We start from the raw sequence: 19,530 nt of genomic DNA, 5'->3' as shown, positions 1-19,530 counted from the left end.
AGTATTTCTGACAGCTTGAGGTTCTACAGAACTGTGAGCTGTTATTAGAGTCTAGAAAAATGGGGTCCAAAAAGTAGCAAGGGTCTGTTAGTGAAAGAAGCAATTACTAAGTGCTTGCTCTGTGCCTGGCTCTTTTGACAAGAGGACAGATAGAAAAGGGGAAATGTGGGGTACCAGGGCTAGAAAAACTAGCCGCCCTTCCACCTGTAGCTCTCTACTAGTGACTGGGGACCCTCATCTGGATTGATCCTTTGGCTCTGCTGAAAAGCAATGCCCAGAGATGGGGGTCTCTCCGACCTTAGCAGTGATGCCACCACTTTCCCTCTTCTCTGGGAGCAAGCAGGGGGTCGGGAAGGTTCTTCAGGGCAGCTGTGCCAGGCTGACGCAGAGCACACCCAGCTCTCTGAGATATGGTAGGTAGGCAGAGGGGGGAGAGGGCACCAGGAAGCAAAGACCGGTGGGAGGATTAAGGGGACAAAGGAACCCTGATCTGTACAACCCCAGAGACCCTGAGCGGCAGAGTCCTAGCCCTTCTGATTCCTTTCATTTTTTTCCCTAAAATGCAAGCAATAGCCAGAGATGTCTTGGGAGTTCACAGGCTGATACAATGGATTCTGTTCACCTACTCTTCTCTAGGTCCCTAAAGATGGGAAGTAACCCAGGGCTCTCCCCTCCTATCTCCCCCGGCTCCATTCACCCAGCCTCCCCCCAGGCCCAACATTTGAGGAAAGAACCAAACTTGGACACAGTATGAATAATGGAGTTGTTTATATGTAGGAGGCAGACACAGAGAGACAGTCAGCAACACGGAGCTTCCCAGAGATAGACACACTGACAGACAGACAGACAGACAAGTAGGGCCCCTCTCCTTTACAAGAAATAGCCCGATGGACAGGTACAGACAGACACAGATAGGCTGAGCTGACAGACGAATGCCAGCGGCTGGGCCACAGCAGCCCTGGCTCTAAGAACACTGGGTGGCATGTCCTCCTGCATGGCAGTCATAGCCCCCAGGCATAGCGAGACAGGGGCAGCCAAGAACCTCTCTCCTTGGCTCACCTCCTATCACCTCACCAGTATTTAGTGTCCGACTGGAGCAGCTTTGGCAGATGGGATCTCAGGCTCAGTTTGGACAAGGTTAATTGGATGATAAGAAAAGGGGCTCCTCAGATCCCTGGAGTCCCCTCCCCCACCAAGAAGGGGGCCCAGGCTGGATAGCCTGGTGATAGCAGCAGCAAGGAGGGGGAGAGGAGGGAAGTTTGGCCAAAAGGGCCCGTGGACAGTTCCAAGGCCCTCTGCTCCAGAGGATGAGTCCAGCCCTGCTCAGCAGGACTTCTTAGATCAGGGTTTGTTGCCCCTACCCTCCACACCATCATGGTGCAATAAATATATTTTCAAGTCATGTACCAGTGAATGGGATGAGGAATTAGTCGGGGGAGTGGAGGGAGCCTGTCTAAGAGGAGGTGCATGAGGAGGAGACAAGAAAGGGACTTCCATACAGCAGCAAAGGGGCTCAAAAGGGAAAGACCACCACAGCACCTCCACCAAAGACCTGCTCATGTCCTCACGACCTCCTTAAAAGTCTGTCCACCATAGAGGGAAGGTGGGAGAAGAAAATGAGAACAAGAGTTAGCCCACAGTCAGGGTCAATCCATGCCCCATCATGGTGGGTAAAGGAGCTCTGGGTCCCCCAAGCTCAGGCCATGGCCAAGGTCTGGCCAGAGGGGCAGAAGCAGGGCAGAAGGGCACCCACAGCATCCACAATAGCTGCCAAGTGCTCATCCTGGGCTTGGGGTCCACACAGCCGAATGAAGTCCGCCAGGCGCAGCAAGTACTCCAGGTTGTGGCCAGCACGGCCGCTGCAGGCCAGGATCTGGGTGGCGATGTCTTCCTCTGGAGCAGGCCCCAGGTAACCAGGGTTCTGAGGGGTGGCCACATAGGCCAGGGCCCGGAGAGGCTGGTCTGGAGTATCTTGAGGGTAGAAGGTCACTACCTTGGTGTCATAGCCCCCTAACACAGCTTCCCGAACATCCAGATACTTGAGTGCTTCACTGATCTGTTCCCCACGCACCTCATATGCCACACCCCATGTGCAGCCCTGTGGAGGAGGTAAGAAAAGAAGGTATGTTAGGGTCAGGTGTGGCAGCTCCCCCACATCATATCCCTTTCCCCTGCTCTATAAGGCCCACTGTCTTTTCTAGAGCAGTACTATAGCTTCCAGGGAGATAAGCACTAATCCACTCAAGCATCAAACAGGACATCAGGACACCAATTAATAATCCAAAGTAAGGCTCACATCTATTGCAGGGGACATTCATTTCCCTGGGCAGGACTATGCTAACTATATCAAGCTACTTTAGGCAAGGGTTCTTATGTATAAACCAGCTGTATGAATGTAGACATATACATGGATAATTCTTTCAATGTAATCCTGTGTATTTTATTTTATGCATTTAAAAACCTTATTCTGAGAAAAGATCCATAGGTTTCACCAGATTGCCAAAAGGGACCAGGACACTAGAAAAGTGCCCTCGATTCTAAGTCTAGAATGGGTTCCTTAAGTCTCCTCTTGCTCTATGCTTCACCACCACCACCACCTACCACTACCCTGAAAACTAGGGAAGAGTTAATCTATCCTGTGGCCAAGTCCTAGGTGTCCCCACTCCTGAGCAAAGGGTTTTTAGCTCTGTTTTCAACCTCCCTTGCCACCAAAACTCACCTCATGGTCCTCAAGAAGGGTCACCACCCGACCAGGCTGGAAAAAGAAGAGAGGAGGTAGGGAAAAGAGGAGAAATTGAGTTAGAAATTAGCCTCAATCTAGGGTGACGCTACCAAAACTCCCGCACAGCTAACCCACTCCCAAACCCCACACTGCCTGCCCCGCCCCCCCCCCGCCCCCTCACGGACACCAAGTCCCAGGGCTGAAACCCCCCGAGGGATGATGGGGCTGCCTCCTATGTGTTCATCTGATGAGAACCAATCAGCCCCACCCCAAGAGACTAGCACCTCCCCAAGGAGGGGTCTTACTCAGGTTACCAGCACCTGAAGAATGTCTCACTCTACCATCCATCAGCTAATCATCCCTGAGGTACCCTGGGCTCTCAGAGACCACTCCTCCCATGCCAATGTCTCCAGCCTGGCACTGTCCCCCTGCTCACCATCTTGTCACTGCCCCGATGGAAGGTGTCCCCTTGCCAGAAACGGCGGCTGTACCCGCGGACGAAGCCCACACGGCTGTTACTGTAGGCAAAATCTGGCCTCCATACTAAGGAACCATAGCCGAAAATCCAGAGTGCTGGGGGGTCGCTGTCCTCCCTAGGGGGCTGCAAGGACAAGGACGGGGTGGGCGAGGCGGGTGGGGTCCTCTGGGTCGGCGGTTCCTCCTTCATGATGCCCGGGGTACAAAAAGAGTCCGGACTACGCCTGGGACCGGGACCTAGGCGTGCGGACCAAGGATCAGGACTGGACCCGGGGTCGGGATCTTGATGATGATCGGGATGAAGACTCGGGAGACATCTGCTACAGCTGAGCTGTACCTCCAGAGCCGGGGCCCTTTAAACCCTACGCTCTGCCGGCTCCGCCCACGTAACCCAGGGGGCCGGTCCTCTAGGGGCGGGGAAAAGTCACAACAGACCAATCATAGACTGCTTTCCTTGATCCCCTTTGCCGCGCCGCATTTTCATTGGCTGAATTGGTAGTCGGTCACGGTCTACAGATGCTCACTGATTGGCCTGACTTAACCTCTGTCAAAATTTGGCAGGAATGATGCAACGGCGGGGGAGGTTTCCCAGAGCCCCAGGCATGCAGCAAAGGGCCGGCTGGATTGCATCAGGCAGCGGGCGCCAGGCTCAGGCAAACGGGTACAGGGCATCAGCATCGATCAGCGGACACAGGGCAGCGGCCTTCATTCAAATAGCATGCAGCCTAGACTGTGTCAGGGTCAAGCTGGGGCATTGACAACTTCGGGCTGACCAGGAGGAGGCGGCGGCGGCGAGGGTGCGGGGGTGGGGTGGGGGGGGGACGGGATGAAGAGGGGTAGGGAGGCTCCGGGCGGTCTTTGCTCGGGCCTCGCGGGACAACGCCTGCCCCCGCAGTCCCCAAGGGTCACTCGGCGGCGCAGGGGTTGGTAGTAGACAGGCAGCTGGGCTTGAGCTGGGACCCTGGCGCCGGCCGGTTGGCCCCTTGTGGGTCTCCTTCACCCTCTTGGGCCTGGCATCAGCTGGCTAAAGACAAGGGCAGCCGGTGTCAGAGGATCGCGGTGGGGGGAGGGGGGACGGCAGCCGGGATCCTCCGCCCCTGGTTTTAGAGGTTATTCCTTCCTTACCTATTTTTCTTATTACTCTTCCCCGACCCTGACGTGTTCTAGTCCAAAAATACTCCCCAGAGTGGCCTGGGTTCGCTGTTACACCTTTGATCCAGCTCTGGCACTGAGATGACTTCGGAGTCTCCCTCCGCATTCCCCACAGGTGCCTCACGCTGTTGTCCTTCCTGAACAAATGGAGAAACTGAGTCACGGGGGAGTGCGTAAAGGGCTCTCTACAGAGATTGTAGGCTGAGTCAAGGCGGTGGAACCCCAAGCTCCTCCTTGTTCCTTCCGGGATGAGAGGGGTGTCTTTGTGCAGCCCCAGGGGCTCTGAGCTAAAAGCATGCGGAACCACGTGAGGTCAAGTGTAGACTGGGTTTTTTTTTTCAGTTTCTGTAACCCTGGAAGGCAGGTAGTGGTTGTGGGGTCTGTCGGATGAAGAACTCTCTCCCCTAGCTCCTATACGCTAATAACCAACCCGTTTGGTTCTAGTAAGAGTTTGAGACTCTGGGAAGAAGCTGATTACCAGTTAGAGCCAGAGGAGGTGGGGGGAAGAGTAGGGGAGGACCAGCCAGAGCAGCTAAAGGAGTTTAATGGAGTCTGAAAGAGATCCTTGACACTAGGGCCTCACTGTGTAGGTGGGGAGAGATGGAGCCCTCCAGGCCCAAGAATTGGGACTCCACAGGACCGGCTGAAGCAGGAGTCATTTATTTGCTCTCAGAGAGGGCAGTTTCAATAAGGAGGCTTCCCCAAAATTTCTGGCCACAGACTTAGGACGTGAGTACATGAAAGAAAGAATGATGGAAGGAAGCAGAAGTATTTTAGTTATGCTAGGCCCAGAGGTTTCTGTAGCTACAGTCTGCCTCAGGGAGAGGAGTTAGGAAACCCAGCCAGACCAGGCATCCCAAAAGGACATGCAGTACCAGCCTGTGGCGGTACAGTAGATGGACAAACAGTCATAACTCTGATGACATTTCACCTGCCATTCATTCAAAGGGGGCTGATCTCTGACATATATTATTCTGGACAAATCTGGGTGAGAAGGAAAGATTTCTGGGCAGACTGACCTAGAGAACTGAGCTCAAGGCTTAGTCAAGATAAGACAACTATGTTCTGGCCAGTTCCCCAAAGGACTTCAAGGATCCCTGATTCTCTGCTGCTCGGTACAACATAGGTTACAACCTTACTCTGCCTTAGTAGATGACATTGGAGAGTTGCTATGGCCAAAAAAAAGTCGTCGTTACCAGCCTCCTGGGTGAAGTTAGTTAAGCTGGTCCTTGAACAACAGACACGTAATCTGTCATCTAACACAGAGGAGCAGAGAGACTAGTGTCTGACAAAGGAAAACAAGGTTGGGAGGGGAAAGGAGATAGGGCTTAGAGTACCTACTATCCCTGGCAAGTTCTGAGCAGAAGTGCCAGGTGAAGGGAGTTCCTGATTATTAGCAGAGATCTGCATGATTTATGTCTCATTTGGTATTTACTATGCATTTAGAATATAAAGTTTTGGCTCTCTCCAAAATTAGTCTGTCCTAACCTTTGTTATAGTTCTTTTCTTTAAAAATATTACCTCCCTGGGGGACTTGTGGGAAAGAATGCTATCCACATCAAGAGAAAGAACTGTAGGAGTAGAGATCCAGAAGAAAATCGTATAATTTATCACTTGTTTATATGTATATAGGATTTGGGATTTGGGTTTTAAAAGATTACTCTATTACAAAAATGAATAATATGGAAATAGACATCAAGTGATAACACATGTATAACCCAGTGCAATTGCTTGTCAACTCTGAGAGGGGGAAGGGAGATAATATGAATCATGTAACCATGGAAAAATATTTAAAATTTTAAGAATTTTTTAAAAATTAAATAAATAAAAATCTTACCTTCTGCCTTAGAATCAATAACATGCTTTGGTTCCAAGACAGAAGAGCAATAAGGTCTAAGCAATAGGAGTTAAGTGACTTGCCTAACGTCACCCAGCTAGGAAGTGTCTGAGGTCAAATTTGAAACCAGGACCTCCTGTTTCTAGGGTTGGCTCTCAATTCGCTGAGCCACCTAGCTGTCCCCCTTCATTATTTTTCAATCCAAACTCCCTTCTCAGTGAGGGGAAGAATTCTCTGGAGAGGGAGACTTTTTTCTCCCTTTAAAGCTTGGCTTCTGTTTTAGTATCAGTTCTAAGGCAGAAGAACACAATCTATCCACTATGCTACCTTGGAGAGGGGGACTTCGGAGAATACTTAGCTGACATAAAAAGTAATAATAATAAAGTCTAGAGATAAGGCTAGGTGGGATCTAGGGAAGGAATTCTTGGCTCAGCCTAATAGCCTGAGTGACCTTGACTCAATGCAGTGCTTGTCAAAATAGTTTTCTCAGGGGTCCTTTTTCACTTTTCCACACTCCTATGCTTCCTAGGATAAATAGTGCAGGAACTTCTGGATCTGGTGTGAAAATAAGCCTCTGAGATCACTAAAATCACTCATTTTACTGAGAGAGATAAAGTGACTTGGCCAGATTGCACACATGTTATGTCACAGGTCCTCTGACAACAAGTTGAAAACCAGTACATGAGGCAATGCCTGGAGTTTGACCTACCCCAGCAACTTTTCCCTCTCATAGAGGTCTTTTTTTTTTTTTGCACTAAACAGACAGGGAAACACACACACACACACACACACACACACACACACACACACACACACACACACACACCACCACCACCACCACCACCACCACCACCACCACCACCACCACCACCACCACCAACAACAACAACAACAACAACAACAACAACAACAACAACTCATAATATTCAAAACTCACCTTTAGCCTTAGTATTGGACAAAGTGTGTATGTGTGGGCAACTTCGTGGCTCAGTGGATTGAGAGCCAGGCCTAGAGATGGGAGGTCCTAGGTTTCAATCTGGCCTCAGACACTTCCTAGCTGTGTGACCCTAGGTAAGTCACTTAACCCCCATTGCCTAGCCCATACCACTCTTCTGCCTTAGAACCAATACACAGTATCAATTCTCAGAAGGAAGATAAGGATTTTTTAAATTAAAAAAAAAAATTTTTTTAAAGTATTGGACAAAGTGTTTCAATCCTGAGATCCTGGAAGAAAAGGACTATAGGATCACTCCCAGAACAGCCCACATTGAGGGCATAAGTACTTACTTGAAAGGTGCCCAAGTCCTAAATCCACCCAAAACAGCTTGGTATACTTTACAGATTATTAGCCTGCCTACCTGACCATTTTCCATTGATTTTCCTGTACCCTGCATTCTCTATTCTTTCCCATTTCTCATTCCACCAATCAATCACCTTTAAGGTAGCAAATGCACAAGAGTTTGAGATGCCCTCAGCTCTGTGGAAAAGTCACAAAACAAACATTTACTTGTGTCAGGCACTCTTCTAAGTGATGAGGATACCAAGAAGGCCTCTAAAGAATCTCCCAGTCTCATGTGGATGACAGCATGCAAAGAACTATGTAAAAACAAGAGATACAGAGGATGAACTGGAGATAGTCAACAAAGGGAAAGCACTAGCATTAATAGAGATTGGAGAAGACCTCTTGAAGAATTTGCGATGTTAGAGGCAGCAAGGTGGCTCATTGGATAGAGCATCAGACCTAGAGTCACAAGGACCTCAGTTCAGATCTGTCCTCAGACACTTCTTAGCTGTGTGACTGTGGGCAAGTCACTTAACCTCAATCATCTAGCCCTTGCCTTTCTGTTTTAGAGTTGTTATTAAGACAGAAAGTAAGGGTTGGAAAAAAAATGGGACTTTCGGTGAGACATATAGGGAGCCAGAGAAGCCAGCAGGTAGAAAGGAAGAGAGAATTCCAGGAATGGGGCAGCCAATGAAAATGCAGAGAAGAGGGAAGATGGTCCAGGAACAGCAAGATGGCCAGTGACACTAGATCCCAGAATATATGGGGGTAGTAAGAGAAGTAGGAGAGAGTCAAGTTACAAAGGGTTTTGAATGCTAAACAGAAGGGTTCATATTTGATCTCATGGTGATAGGGAGTCACTGGAATTGATTGAATGGAGGAGAGGGGTGACACGGTCAGATCTGTTTTGCTTTTTAAAATGACTTTAATTTCATTTTTTCCTCAAGTACATGTAAAAACAGTTTCCAACATTTTCCAAAGAACATTGAGGCTGGAATTCTCTCCCTCCCCCTCCTCCAGATCTATTCTTTAGGAAGATCAGGTTGACAATTAAATAGAAGATAGACTGGAGTAGGGAGATACTTGTGGCAAAGACCATCCAGAAGGCTATAACAGACTAGGCCTAAAATGATGAGGGTCTGTTCTAGAGTAGTAGCAGGGTCAGAGGAAAAAAGGAGGTATTTTTGAGGGATGTTGCAAAGCTAGAACTAGCAGGACTTGCCTTTACAGCCAGTATCTAATTTGGGGGTTATGTGACTTATCTAGGGTCATAAAGCCATTATATGTAAGATGGGATTTGAACTCAGGTCTTCCTGACACACAGACTTACTCTCTTTCCATCACACCATCTTGCCTACCAAACTCTGCCATAAGATTTGCAAAAAGTACTTTAAAAAATCTTATTTTCCATCTCAGTATCAATTCCAAGAGTCAGAAATGGAGTTCAAACCCAGGTCATGCTTATCTTCAGGTCCAGAAATCTTTCTGCTCAGGAGAGAAACAATTGTGTAGATAGTGTAAAATGATGGAAAATTAAGAAATCTTTTCTCTCTGGCCTCTTGTGTTGTATATTTTGAATATGGGTAGTATTTGACGTCCTGGGAATTCCTGGGAATTCAAAAGCCATTCTATGAAGCTGCTGACCTATGAGAAGTTGGCAAACTTTCCAATTACCCAATCTGTCCCCTGTTCCACTCTTGTCCACATTCTTTTCTCTCCAGGGGATGAGCATGTCCTCACACTAATGCTCAGTTGGCCTTTCTTTGCTTTCTGGCTCACACCTTCCTTGTCTGGCAAAAAAAAAAAAAGTGCTTAATGTAAATGTTTTGGTTTAAAAAGAGGAAACTCAGTTATTCTTATATCCCCACTCCTGATGGGCTTCAGACTAAAATTCTATGCAGATCCTTGTAAACACAATTGCTACTAATGTGTTATTTAAACAGTTTTCAAAGGAGGTATTAACAAAGGAGTTCCTTTAAGTCAAGGAGGTGATGTTGTTCCCCAAAAGTTATTACCAAGGAAGTTATTTAAAACCAGGGAGTAGATACTGTCAAATGGAGTTTTCTTTTCTTTTCTTTCTTAAATCCCTTACCCTCTGTCTTAGAGTCAATACCATGTATTGGTTCTAAGGCAGAAGAGTGGTAAGGGCTAGGCAATGGGGCTTAAGTGACTTGCCCAGGGTCACACAGCTAGGAAGTGGCTGAGGCCAGCTTTGAACCTAGGACCTCCCATCTCTAGGCCTGGCTCTCAATCCACTCAGCCGCCCAGCCTCAAGTGGAGTTTTCTCCAAAGAAGTTAATTAATCAGAGAGAGATATAATATCCAAGGGTGTGGAAAGCACAATTTACAATGGTATAAACCTCTTATAGATAATTGAATTGACTTTATCACTGACCTACACAGAAGTATATGGCAGAAGAGATGTCATACATACTGTCAGGACCATAGAAAGGGTTTGTAAACCACCAAAAATCTTTACCATCCTTATAGGATCTCGTGGGTTTTCCACCCCAAGGGCTTTTATCCACCACATTGCTGGGGTGGAGGATATGAGGATGAGGTGGTGAAGGTGGAGAGGATCTCTGTTGATTCTCTGGTTGGGAAGAAATTCAACACTTATTAATTCCTGCCTTTAGGTAGTATGCCAATGAAGCAGCTGTAGTTGTATATTGATTTGGAGCCAGAGGACCTTGGTTAAAATTTTGCTTTCTGTTGCTTAAAACTTTGTGTGTGACTTTATGTAAATACCTCTGGGCCTCAGATTCCTCATCCATGAAATAAAGGGACTGGACTAGATGACCTCTGAAGTCCCTTCTAGCTCTCCAGTTACATTCTCATGATTTTGTTTTGGGGGAGGGGGGATATATGACTTGCACACAGAGAAATATTATAAAGCATGGAGTGATGAAGCAAAGGAGAGAGTCAGATAAGATGCTCTAGGAAAGGAAGCAATTATCACTTTTTTTCCCTTGTACATGAAAAGTACTTGCCTCTCAGTTCCATATACAGTATATCTGGCATTTCAGAAATCATTCCACAGGGATGAGAAAGTGGAGGGGGAAGAGTGGATTTTTTTCTCCTCTTATTTGGTTATGGGCAGGCTTTGGGGCAGGTTGTGAAGGCAGCTAGGTGGCTCAGTGGAAAGAGTGCTGGGCCTGGAGTCAGGAAGACCTGAGTTCAAATGCAACTTCAGGTGACTGGGCAATTCACTTAACCTCTGTTTGTTTAATCCACTGAAGAAGGACATGGCAAAACCTCTGGGATCATTGCCAAGAAAACCCCAAATGGGGTCGTGAAGAGTAGGCATGACTGAACAACAAAAGATTCTGAGACTCAATTACTGCAGGTGATCGTGTTGGCAAAAAAGGCTGCCAATACAGAAGCACTTTGAGAGGTGCCCGGAGCTGTCTGAGGAGCGCAGCTTTGGACTTACTCATTCAGCAGCTCACATTGCTTTGCTCCTTTTACGGCAAGCCAAGATGACGGTGAAAACCGAGGCTTCTGGAGCTACGCTCACTTACTCAAAAATGAGGGGCATGGTAGCAATCCTTATTGCTTTCATGAAACAGAGGAGGATGGGGCTGAATGATTTTATTCAGAAGATTGCCAGCAACTCATATGCCTGCAAACACCCTGAAGTTCAATCTATTTTGAAAATTTCTCAACCTCAAGAACCTGAGCTTATGAATGCCAATCCTTCTCCTCCACCCAGTCCATCTCAGCAGATCAACCTTGGCCCATCATCCAACCCCCATGCAAAACCATCGGACTTTCATTTCTTGAAAGTGATTGGAAAAGGCAGTTTTGGAAAGGTTCTTCTTGCAAAACACAAGGCAGAGGAGCAATTCTATGCTGTCAGGGTTCTTCAGAAAAAAGCAATCCTGAAAAAGAAGGAGGAAAAACACATCATGTCAGAGCGGAATGTACTTCTGAAGAATGTCAAACACCCTTTCCTGGTTGGGCTGCATTTTTCCTTCCAGACTGCAGACAAGCTCTACTTTGTCCTAGACTACATCAATGGTGGAGAGTTGTTTTACCATCTCCAGAGAGAGCGATGCTTCCTGGAACCCTGGGCTCGATTTTATGCTGCTGAAATCGCCAGTGCCCTGGGTTACCTACACTCTCTGAATATTGTTTATAGAGACTTGAAGCCAGAGAATATTTTGCTCGATTCACAAGGGCATATAGTCCTGACAGACTTTGGACTCTGTAAAGAAAACATTGAGCACCTTCTTCGGCACCCCTGAGTATCTTGCTCCTGAAGTGCTTCACAAGCAGCCTTATGACCGAACAGTTGACTGGTGGTGCCTAGGAGCTGTCTTATATGAAATGCTCTATGGTCTGCCTCCTTTTTATAGTTGAAACACAGCTGAGATGTATGACAACATTCTGAACAAGCCACTCCAATTGAAGCCAAATATTACAAATTCTGCCAGACACCTTCTTGAGGGCCTCCTGCAAAAAGATAGGACAAAAAGGCTTGGTGCCAAGGATGATTTTATGGAGATTAAGAATCATATCTTCTTCTCCCTTATTAACTGGGATGATCTCATTAATAAGAAGATTACTCCTCCTTTTAACCCAAATGTGAGTGGACCCAATGATCTTCAACATTTCGATCCTGAATTTACCGAAGAACCTGTTCCAAACTCCATTGGCAAGTCCCCAGATAGCATCCTGATCACTGCCAGTGTCAAGGAAGCAGCAGAAGCTTTCCTGGGTTTCTCCTATGCACCTCCTATGGATTCTTTCCTGTGAACATTCTTGGGCTGATTTTGAGAGAGAAGTTCTGAGATGGTTTTGTGTGTGTGTGTTTCATTTAGTTTAGCCCTTCAGCTGAGCTGCCAGCTGACCAGACATCTTTTTAAAAAACAAATTTGCACATCTCTGGAAGCTTGGCAACTGTAATTTCAACCCTACTGTTGGCTGAAAGCTTTGTGAAGAGCACATACTCCTTTCAGTGAGGTCACAAGCTTTTCGTTTCCTTATTCTTCCCCTCCAAAGCAAAGTGGTACTATCTCTTTGAAACAAGCGTAATATTGCTGTCATGGATAGCCAGCGTGGAGTTTTTGTAGGAAGGAAGGTGGAATACTGAAAGTATTCTTGTGAAGATCTGTATGGCCTATGATAATAGATTTTATGAAATGTGCCTTTATCTGATGAGGTCCATGTTAGCTCCAAAGCTTTTTTTCCTATTTCTGAGCGTTTCAACTTTTAAATCTTTTCCGCCCCCTCTGGGTTTACTATGTGAACAATGGTATGTATGTGTGCGGTATGCTTACTACAGATGGATTTAGTTATAAGCTTCAATGTGACACTTGCAGGACACTACAATGTGGGACACTGTTTGATTCTTCCATATTTGGAAGATAAATTTATGTGTAGATTGTTTTTTTGTAAGATATATATATATATATATATATATATATATAGTTAATAACTAAAATTTATTGAAAATGGTCTTGCAATGACTTGGACCCAGATGCTTGAAGAAAGCATTGCTGCTACAAATATTTCTATTTTTAGAAAGGGTTTTTATGGACCAATGCCCTAGTTGCAGTCAGTCAAAACTGTCGGTTTGTTTCATTGTTTGTTTTAAAATGTCACCTGTAAAATGGGCATTATTTATGGTTTTTGTTGTATGTATTGTGTAAAAAAAAGGTCTGTACAATGTGTTATGACACTAGTTGTATATTTAAACTTACAGACTTACATGTAATGTATACCATCATTGTAATGTACCGTGATTAACATGGTTATAATATGTACAACCCCTTCCCCTACCACACAACTTTTTTTGTGTGGGCAATTGGTTTGCAATAAAATCTTTAAAAATATTTCTACAAAAAAAAAAAAAGGCTGCCAATAGTGCACCATGACAGGAGAAAGGAAGAACCTGGGCTTTCTGGTTTTCTGCTTTCTGTGGCTGGTGAACCTTGTAGCAGAGAAAAATAGTCCAAGTACAGATCAAGGGTTCTGGGAACCAGTGACAGTAGAAAAGGAAGACAAGGAGTGGGGCATTGACATGACAGGTCAGCAGTCCCAGCTACTCCAGCTCCACTGCAAACCATTCCCAATTTCTCACTTCCACACAGCCTATGGCTTTCCTCATCCAGCTCTGTTTCCAGGCAGTTTCCCAGTTGACTGGTCCCTTCATTGGTTTAATAACATCCATCACAACACTTAAATACCTCCCATATGCAAGGTACTAATCTTGGCTCTAGAGAGAGATGAAAAAAAAAATATATATATATATTCCTGTTCTCCAGGAGCTTCCTGTAAGCATGGATAATATAAGGTAAAATGTAGCAACTCAGTGGTTGGAGTGCCAGGCAAGGAATCAGAAAGACCTGAGTTCAAATCTAGCCTCAAAAGTTTACTAGTGTGACCCTGAGCAAGTTATTTAATATTCTACTCAGTTTTCTCATCCATAAAATGAGCTGGAGAAAGAAATGGCAAAGTAGTGCACTATCTTTGCCAAGAAAACATACCTTAAAAACTGCCAGCAAAGGTGGTGGAGTTGTGAACTGATCCAACCATTCTGGAGGGCAATTTGGAACTATGCCCAAAGGGCAACAAAAGAATGTCTACCCTTTGATCCAGCCATAGCACTGCTGGGTCTGTACCCCAAAGAGATAATGGACAAAAAGACTTGTACAAAAATATTCATAGCTGCGCTCTTTGTGGTGGCCAAAAACTGGAAAACGAGGGGATGCCCTTCAATTGGGGAATGGCTGAACAAATTGTGGTATATGTTGGTGATGGAATACTATTGTGCTAAAAGGAATAATAAAGTGGAGGAATTCCATGGAGACTGGAACAACCTCCAGGAAGTGATGCAGAGCGAGAGGAGCAGAACCAGGAGAACATTGTACACAGAGACTAATACACTGTGGTATAATCGAACGTAATGAACTTCTCCATTAGGGGTGGTGTAATGTCCCTGAACAATCTGCAGGGATCTAGGAGAAAAAACACTATTCATAAGCAGAGGATAAACTGTGGGAGTGGAAACACCGAGGAAAAGCAAATGCCTGACTACAGCGGTTGAGGGGACATGATAGAGGAGAGACTCTAAACGAAACTCTAATGCAAATATTAACAACATGGCAATGGGTTCAAATCAAGAACACATGTGATACCCAGTGGAATCACGTGTTGGCTACAGGGGGGGGGGGAGAAAATGATCTTTGTCTTTAACGAATAATGCTTGGAAATGATCAAATAAAATATTATAAAATTAAAAAAAACTGCCAGCAAAGGAAGCATAGAGGCAAAATGCTCCAACAAATATGAGGGAGTGATCACTTTTAGCTGGGAGAATCAAAGAAACCTTCAGGGACGAAGTGGATACAGACGGGGGCAGAGAAATCAGATTTCAAGACATGCAGATTCCAGGCTGCTAGGTCTAGAAAGGAGAGGTGCTTGCTTCCAAATCTGCTCTCAGATACTTTCTAGTTGTGTGGCCCTAAGCAAGTCACTTAATCCCAAATGCCTAGTCCTTGCTGCTCTTCTGCCTTGGAACAGTATTGTTACTAGGACAAAAGTAAAGGTTTGAAGGGAGAAAAAAAAATCTGTAGATTCCAGGCCTGGATTACAGCCTGCCTAAAGGCATTAGATGTAGGGACTGAGGGCCAGGGCCAGGGAGCCACTAAAGTCTTCACACCTCCCTCCTCCACGGGACCTGTGCCCATGAGTGGAAGGATAAACAGTCCATCACATCCCAGTGCTACCCTGCACATTGCTCGGGTGTCTCACTTCTGGGCTGGGCTTGCTTGCCTTTGAGCCAACCCAACTGGACAGAGGTTCTCTGGTGGCCAGAAGAATGGACCAGACTCCTTCCCACACGGAAACTTGGGCTTTCTCCCGGTTCTTTCCCCCTACACAGAGCCTTGACACCCCGAGAATAGCCCGAGGCATCCTAGAGAGAACTGGTGACAAAGACCGGGAGATCGGACCCCGGTGTCCCAGCCCTGAGCTGCGCAAGCCACTGACGTTTGCCCTCAATGGGACACATCCAATCCCCCTCTTGGGCATTGACTGTTCCCTGCGTGGTGGAGCCTGAGAGAGCTTTCCCCTTGCTTCACTCCAGGCTATCTTGTATCCTGGGATTCCAGGGAGGTGGAGTCCCCGTCCCGCAGGAACAAATAAGAGAGCCGGGAACACAGGGACCTGGGTCATCACCCCGTCCGTCCCGAGCCAAAGGCACCTTGGCACAGACTCGAGTTCAGTGCGGGCAGCAGCGCCCTCTGGCGCCAGGCTCAGCAGAGGCCGTCCCGTTCCTCCCCACGACCCCATCCCATCCCCAGGCCGGGTGTCCCTCTGGAGTCCCGCGGAGCCTCCCCTGGCCAAGAGCTGGAGGGGTGGAGTCGGAGAGGGGAGGCGGCCGTTGGGCGGGCCGTGGCTCGGGCCAATCTCCCTCCCCCAGGCAGGCTCCGGGAGGCGGGGGAGAAGCTGGAGATTTCGGTTCCAGAGAAACTCGCGGCCTTCGACCGCTTCCCGCCCCGGGAAATGAGCTGGGGTCGAGAGGCAGCAAACAGGAAACCGGCCTGTAACAATGAACACGGGGGGGTTGGGAAGAAGAAAGGATGGCCGGAGCAAGGGTTGTGAGGAGGGGGGACACCCCCCCCACCCCGGGCCCACCTCCCGGGTACCAGCCCCGCTGCCCGCCCGGGCGCTGTAAGGAGCACGCTGCCCCACTCTCCTCGCACCTCTAGGGGCTGAGCTTCACTAGCCGCGGGACCGGAGCACGCCATCTGCCCCGGCAGGTGGAAGGCTGACCCTGGACTCTGCAGGGCTCTCCCGAGCCCTTCCGGCCCCGGGCCACTGTCGGGGCGCCCTCAGGCTCCGGGCTCTTCCTAGCCACACCAGGCTGGGGCTCGATCTTCGAGGGGGGGGGGTGGAATTGGGGGGGGGGCGGGGAGAGGGAGGGGACCGCCCCGGGAAAGCAGTTCCGGCCCCTCCCAGCCTCAAACCCATCCCCAGGACAGAAATATAGTCATAGTTCCCTGAGTGAATCACTTCCATTCCCATCACAGAACGCGTGAGGCCACGTGGTGGGAGGGAAGGTGTGGGTAAGCTCTCCCTTGGGATCAGCTGCTGGGAGGAAACCCCAGAGCCGGGTTTGTCTATAGAGTAGATGACAGGGTCACCTCGAGGGGGCCCGGGAACTCCTGGGGCCCTCATTGAGCAGGATGAGGGCAATTATGACTGCTGTGGTTTATTGGATAGAGAACTGCCTTTGGAACCCAGGAAGCCTGCATTCAAGTCCTCCCCCTGGCCTATTTTGACTGTGATCCAGGGCAAGTCACTAACCCTCTTAGTGTTCTAGACAACCTAAGGTGGTAGAGGGAATTTCTTTATGCCGAAGTATTACATACCAATGGTCCAAGTAACTTTTGTAAAGTGAAATATCCATCTAGGGACGTAGAGGAAAGGAAGGGGACAGGTAGTGAGCAGGTGGACAGATTTTCAGTTTCCATGGCCTCCAGTGGGGGGTGGGCTGGGGGTACCGACTTCAGTGTGCAGGGCCACCTCTTTCTTTCACAGTCCCCAGGACCCCAAAGAATTCTAGCCCTTGGAGGGATTGATTAATCTTGAAGATTTCCCACTGAAAAGCAAGGCTGGATGTGTCCTACCAGTTTCATGAAAGAAATTCTGGGCTCCAAGTTTTTAAAAAATCCTGAAGCATCCTCAGACACTTCATAGCTTTGTGATCCTGGGCAAGTCACTTAACCCCAATTAACTTAGCCCTTACCATTCTTCTGTGTTGGAACTGATACTTGGTAAGATGCTAAGACAGAATGTAAGGGTTTTAAGAAAGGAAGAAGGGAAGGAAGGAAGGAAAATTCTGAAGAACAGAATTATTTGGGGAAATTCTAGTTTAGCTTTGATAAGATGATTCACAGGAGATTCTTAAAAATAATTTGCAAGGGCAGCTAGGTAGCTCAGTGTCGGGCCTGAAGTTAAGAGGATTTGGGTCCAAATTTGACTACAGATACTTCCTAGCTGTATGGCCCTGGACAAGTCACTTAACCCCATTTGCCTAGCCCTTGCCACTCTTCTGTCTTAGAACTGCTACTAAGACTTCACAAGGTAAGGGTTTAAAAAATTTTTTTAAAGCAATTCACAGTCTGTCTAGAGCTCAGATTTGGCTCTAACACTTAAAGGGTGATCATTTCCTAGGTTACTTCTCCACCTAGCTCAGTTTTGAATTTCCTTATGGATGAAGGGAAGGGCTTGGACCCAAAAGGAATTCAGCCAGGGTTTCTTCCACAAGAGCTGGTTCCTATGAGTAGGAGGAAATTCAAATCCGGTAGAGATTATATAAAGACAATTCCCCTGCCCTTTGACACAGCTAGTGTCTGTCAGCTGGGTGAAAAAAGAGATTGTAAAAATGCTGCTTTGGGACTCTCAATAAGAAGCCTACCATTGTCTCTCTCCCTTCCATGAGAGGGGAGGATTTTTTTTATTTTTTTTTTCATTATTCAAGCTCTGGGCAGATATTTACAAACAGAAGCACAGAGACACATACAGGCAAAGCTCTGGGAGTCTCCCTTGGACCACATGAGTGGCTGCATCTATATCTCTCGAGAGCAAAATCCCAGATGTAGGCAAGCCTGTCAGCCTCTAATTTGGGTGGTGTGGCTCAATGCAGCATTTTACATTCCCTTATTATGTGGACGTGCAGGGTTGCGGGTGTCCTACCTGTCCTCACCCCACATGGGAGCCTCGTCATCTCTCCCCCATGTCCTGGCTACAGCTTCCCCCACCCCCCATGGCCCGGGAGCTGCTTTCCTGTTTCATTTTGGGCAGGAAGAGTGAGGTCGTGTTGTTCTTCCCATCACTGCCGGCGTAGGCTGTGGGAACAGCACTTTGGCCGCTTTCCTGTTTGATACCCTGTGTGTACAGCAAGCCAGAGGGTGTATGTCTCCGACTGTATCTTCTAGTGGGTGTGTGCATGTTTGTGTGTGCATATAATAGCACTAACCTGTACATGTATCTTACACCAGCAGTACCCAGGTCAGTGTGTGAATGCTAAGTGCCATGTGTGATCGTGAGCAGGTCCTGTGTTTGATCCTGGTACTTAATTAGGAATGAGGCATCTGGTGGGTTTATTTTGCTTTGCTGGGGACACGCTCTGAGCTCAGAGCATCTGCTCAGCTTTTTGTCAATGGTTTTTTGAGGCCCTTTTAAAAAAAAATCATTCACTCCAGTGACTGTGGATGGCTGGTAAGGACTACAGTTCTGGAGAAACCATCCTGAGTAATGGCAAGATGGAACTGGGTAAGGACTAGAAACTCCCTCCCTCTCCATTTCTTCAGCTGAAGAAACATCCATGCCAGTTGGGTTTGCTCTTTATCTGAATCCCACCCCCAAATACCATACCTTGTGCTAATTGCTGTAAGCTAATATTTACAGGAGTCAGGCTGGTGGTAGACCTTGGGCTTCTACATAAAGAGCACCAGCTGCAGAGCTCTCCTCAAAGTTACCAGGTAGGAGCAGCACCCTCAGGGTGTTACCCAGAGTCCCCAAGCTCCAATAATCGCACCATTAGCTAGCCTTTATATAGCGCTTTAAGCATTTTTACAAGTGTTCGTTCATTTGGTCCTTGCAACAACTCTGAAATTTAAGTGCTATTATTATCCCCATTTTATGAATGAAGAAATGGAGGCACAGAGAGTTCAAGTGACTTGCCCAGGGTCACAGAGCTAGTGTCAGAAGCGGGATTCCACTTAAGTTTTTCTGACTCCAAGTCCAATGCTCTATGCACTGTACCACCCACCCAGTTGTCCACCAGGGCTGGAGTCCTGGGCCAAGTTGAAGGAAGAGAGGAAAAGAAAGTGCCATCTTCTCCTCCTCTCTGAAATAGCCAGGAATGCCCGGCTACTTGGCTTGCTTCTCTTTCAGACATAGAAAGAGATGACCAGATGAGATTTTCTTATAGGAACAGTAGAGAAGTGACCCACTGAGCCAGCCAGGACCGAAGCATAGAAACACAGGTTTAGACCCAAGTGGGCATCTGCAAAGACCGGGATTAGAACACACACACAGTGTACC

At 47.4% G+C, this 19,530-nt stretch overlaps 2 protein-coding genes across 2 annotated transcripts; one reads left to right on the top strand and one right to left on the bottom strand.

The window, feature by feature from the left end:
• Positions 1-751: 751 nt before the first annotated feature.
• Positions 752-4,630, bottom strand: CHAC1 (ChaC glutathione specific gamma-glutamylcyclotransferase 1). The gene is made up of 3 exons (XM_001381135.4): positions 3,159-4,630; positions 2,720-2,755; positions 752-2,098 (listed from the first exon to the last, which is right to left on the bottom strand). Exons 1-3 carry the CDS (start codon positions 3,387-3,389, stop codon positions 1,697-1,699), a joined length of 669 nt encoding a protein of 222 aa, XP_001381172.1. The 5' UTR covers positions 3,390-4,630; the 3' UTR covers positions 752-1,696.
• Positions 4,631-10,832: 6,202 nt separating this feature from the next.
• On the top strand, positions 10,833-13,307 carry LOC130456282 (serine/threonine-protein kinase Sgk1-like). The gene is given in 2 exon segments (XM_056810284.1): positions 10,833-11,698; positions 11,700-13,307. Coding segments are annotated over 2 exon segments (1,278 nt in total). The 5' UTR covers positions 10,833-10,949; the 3' UTR covers positions 12,229-13,307.
• The last annotated feature ends 6,223 nt before the right edge of the window (positions 13,308-19,530 follow it).

The sequence above is a fragment of the Monodelphis domestica genome, chromosome 1, assembly GCF_027887165.1.
Source record: "Monodelphis domestica isolate mMonDom1 chromosome 1, mMonDom1.pri, whole genome shotgun sequence".
Lineage (NCBI taxonomy): Eukaryota > Metazoa > Chordata > Mammalia > Didelphimorphia > Didelphidae > Monodelphis > Monodelphis domestica.
This window is presented reverse-complemented; position numbering and strand designations above follow the sequence as displayed.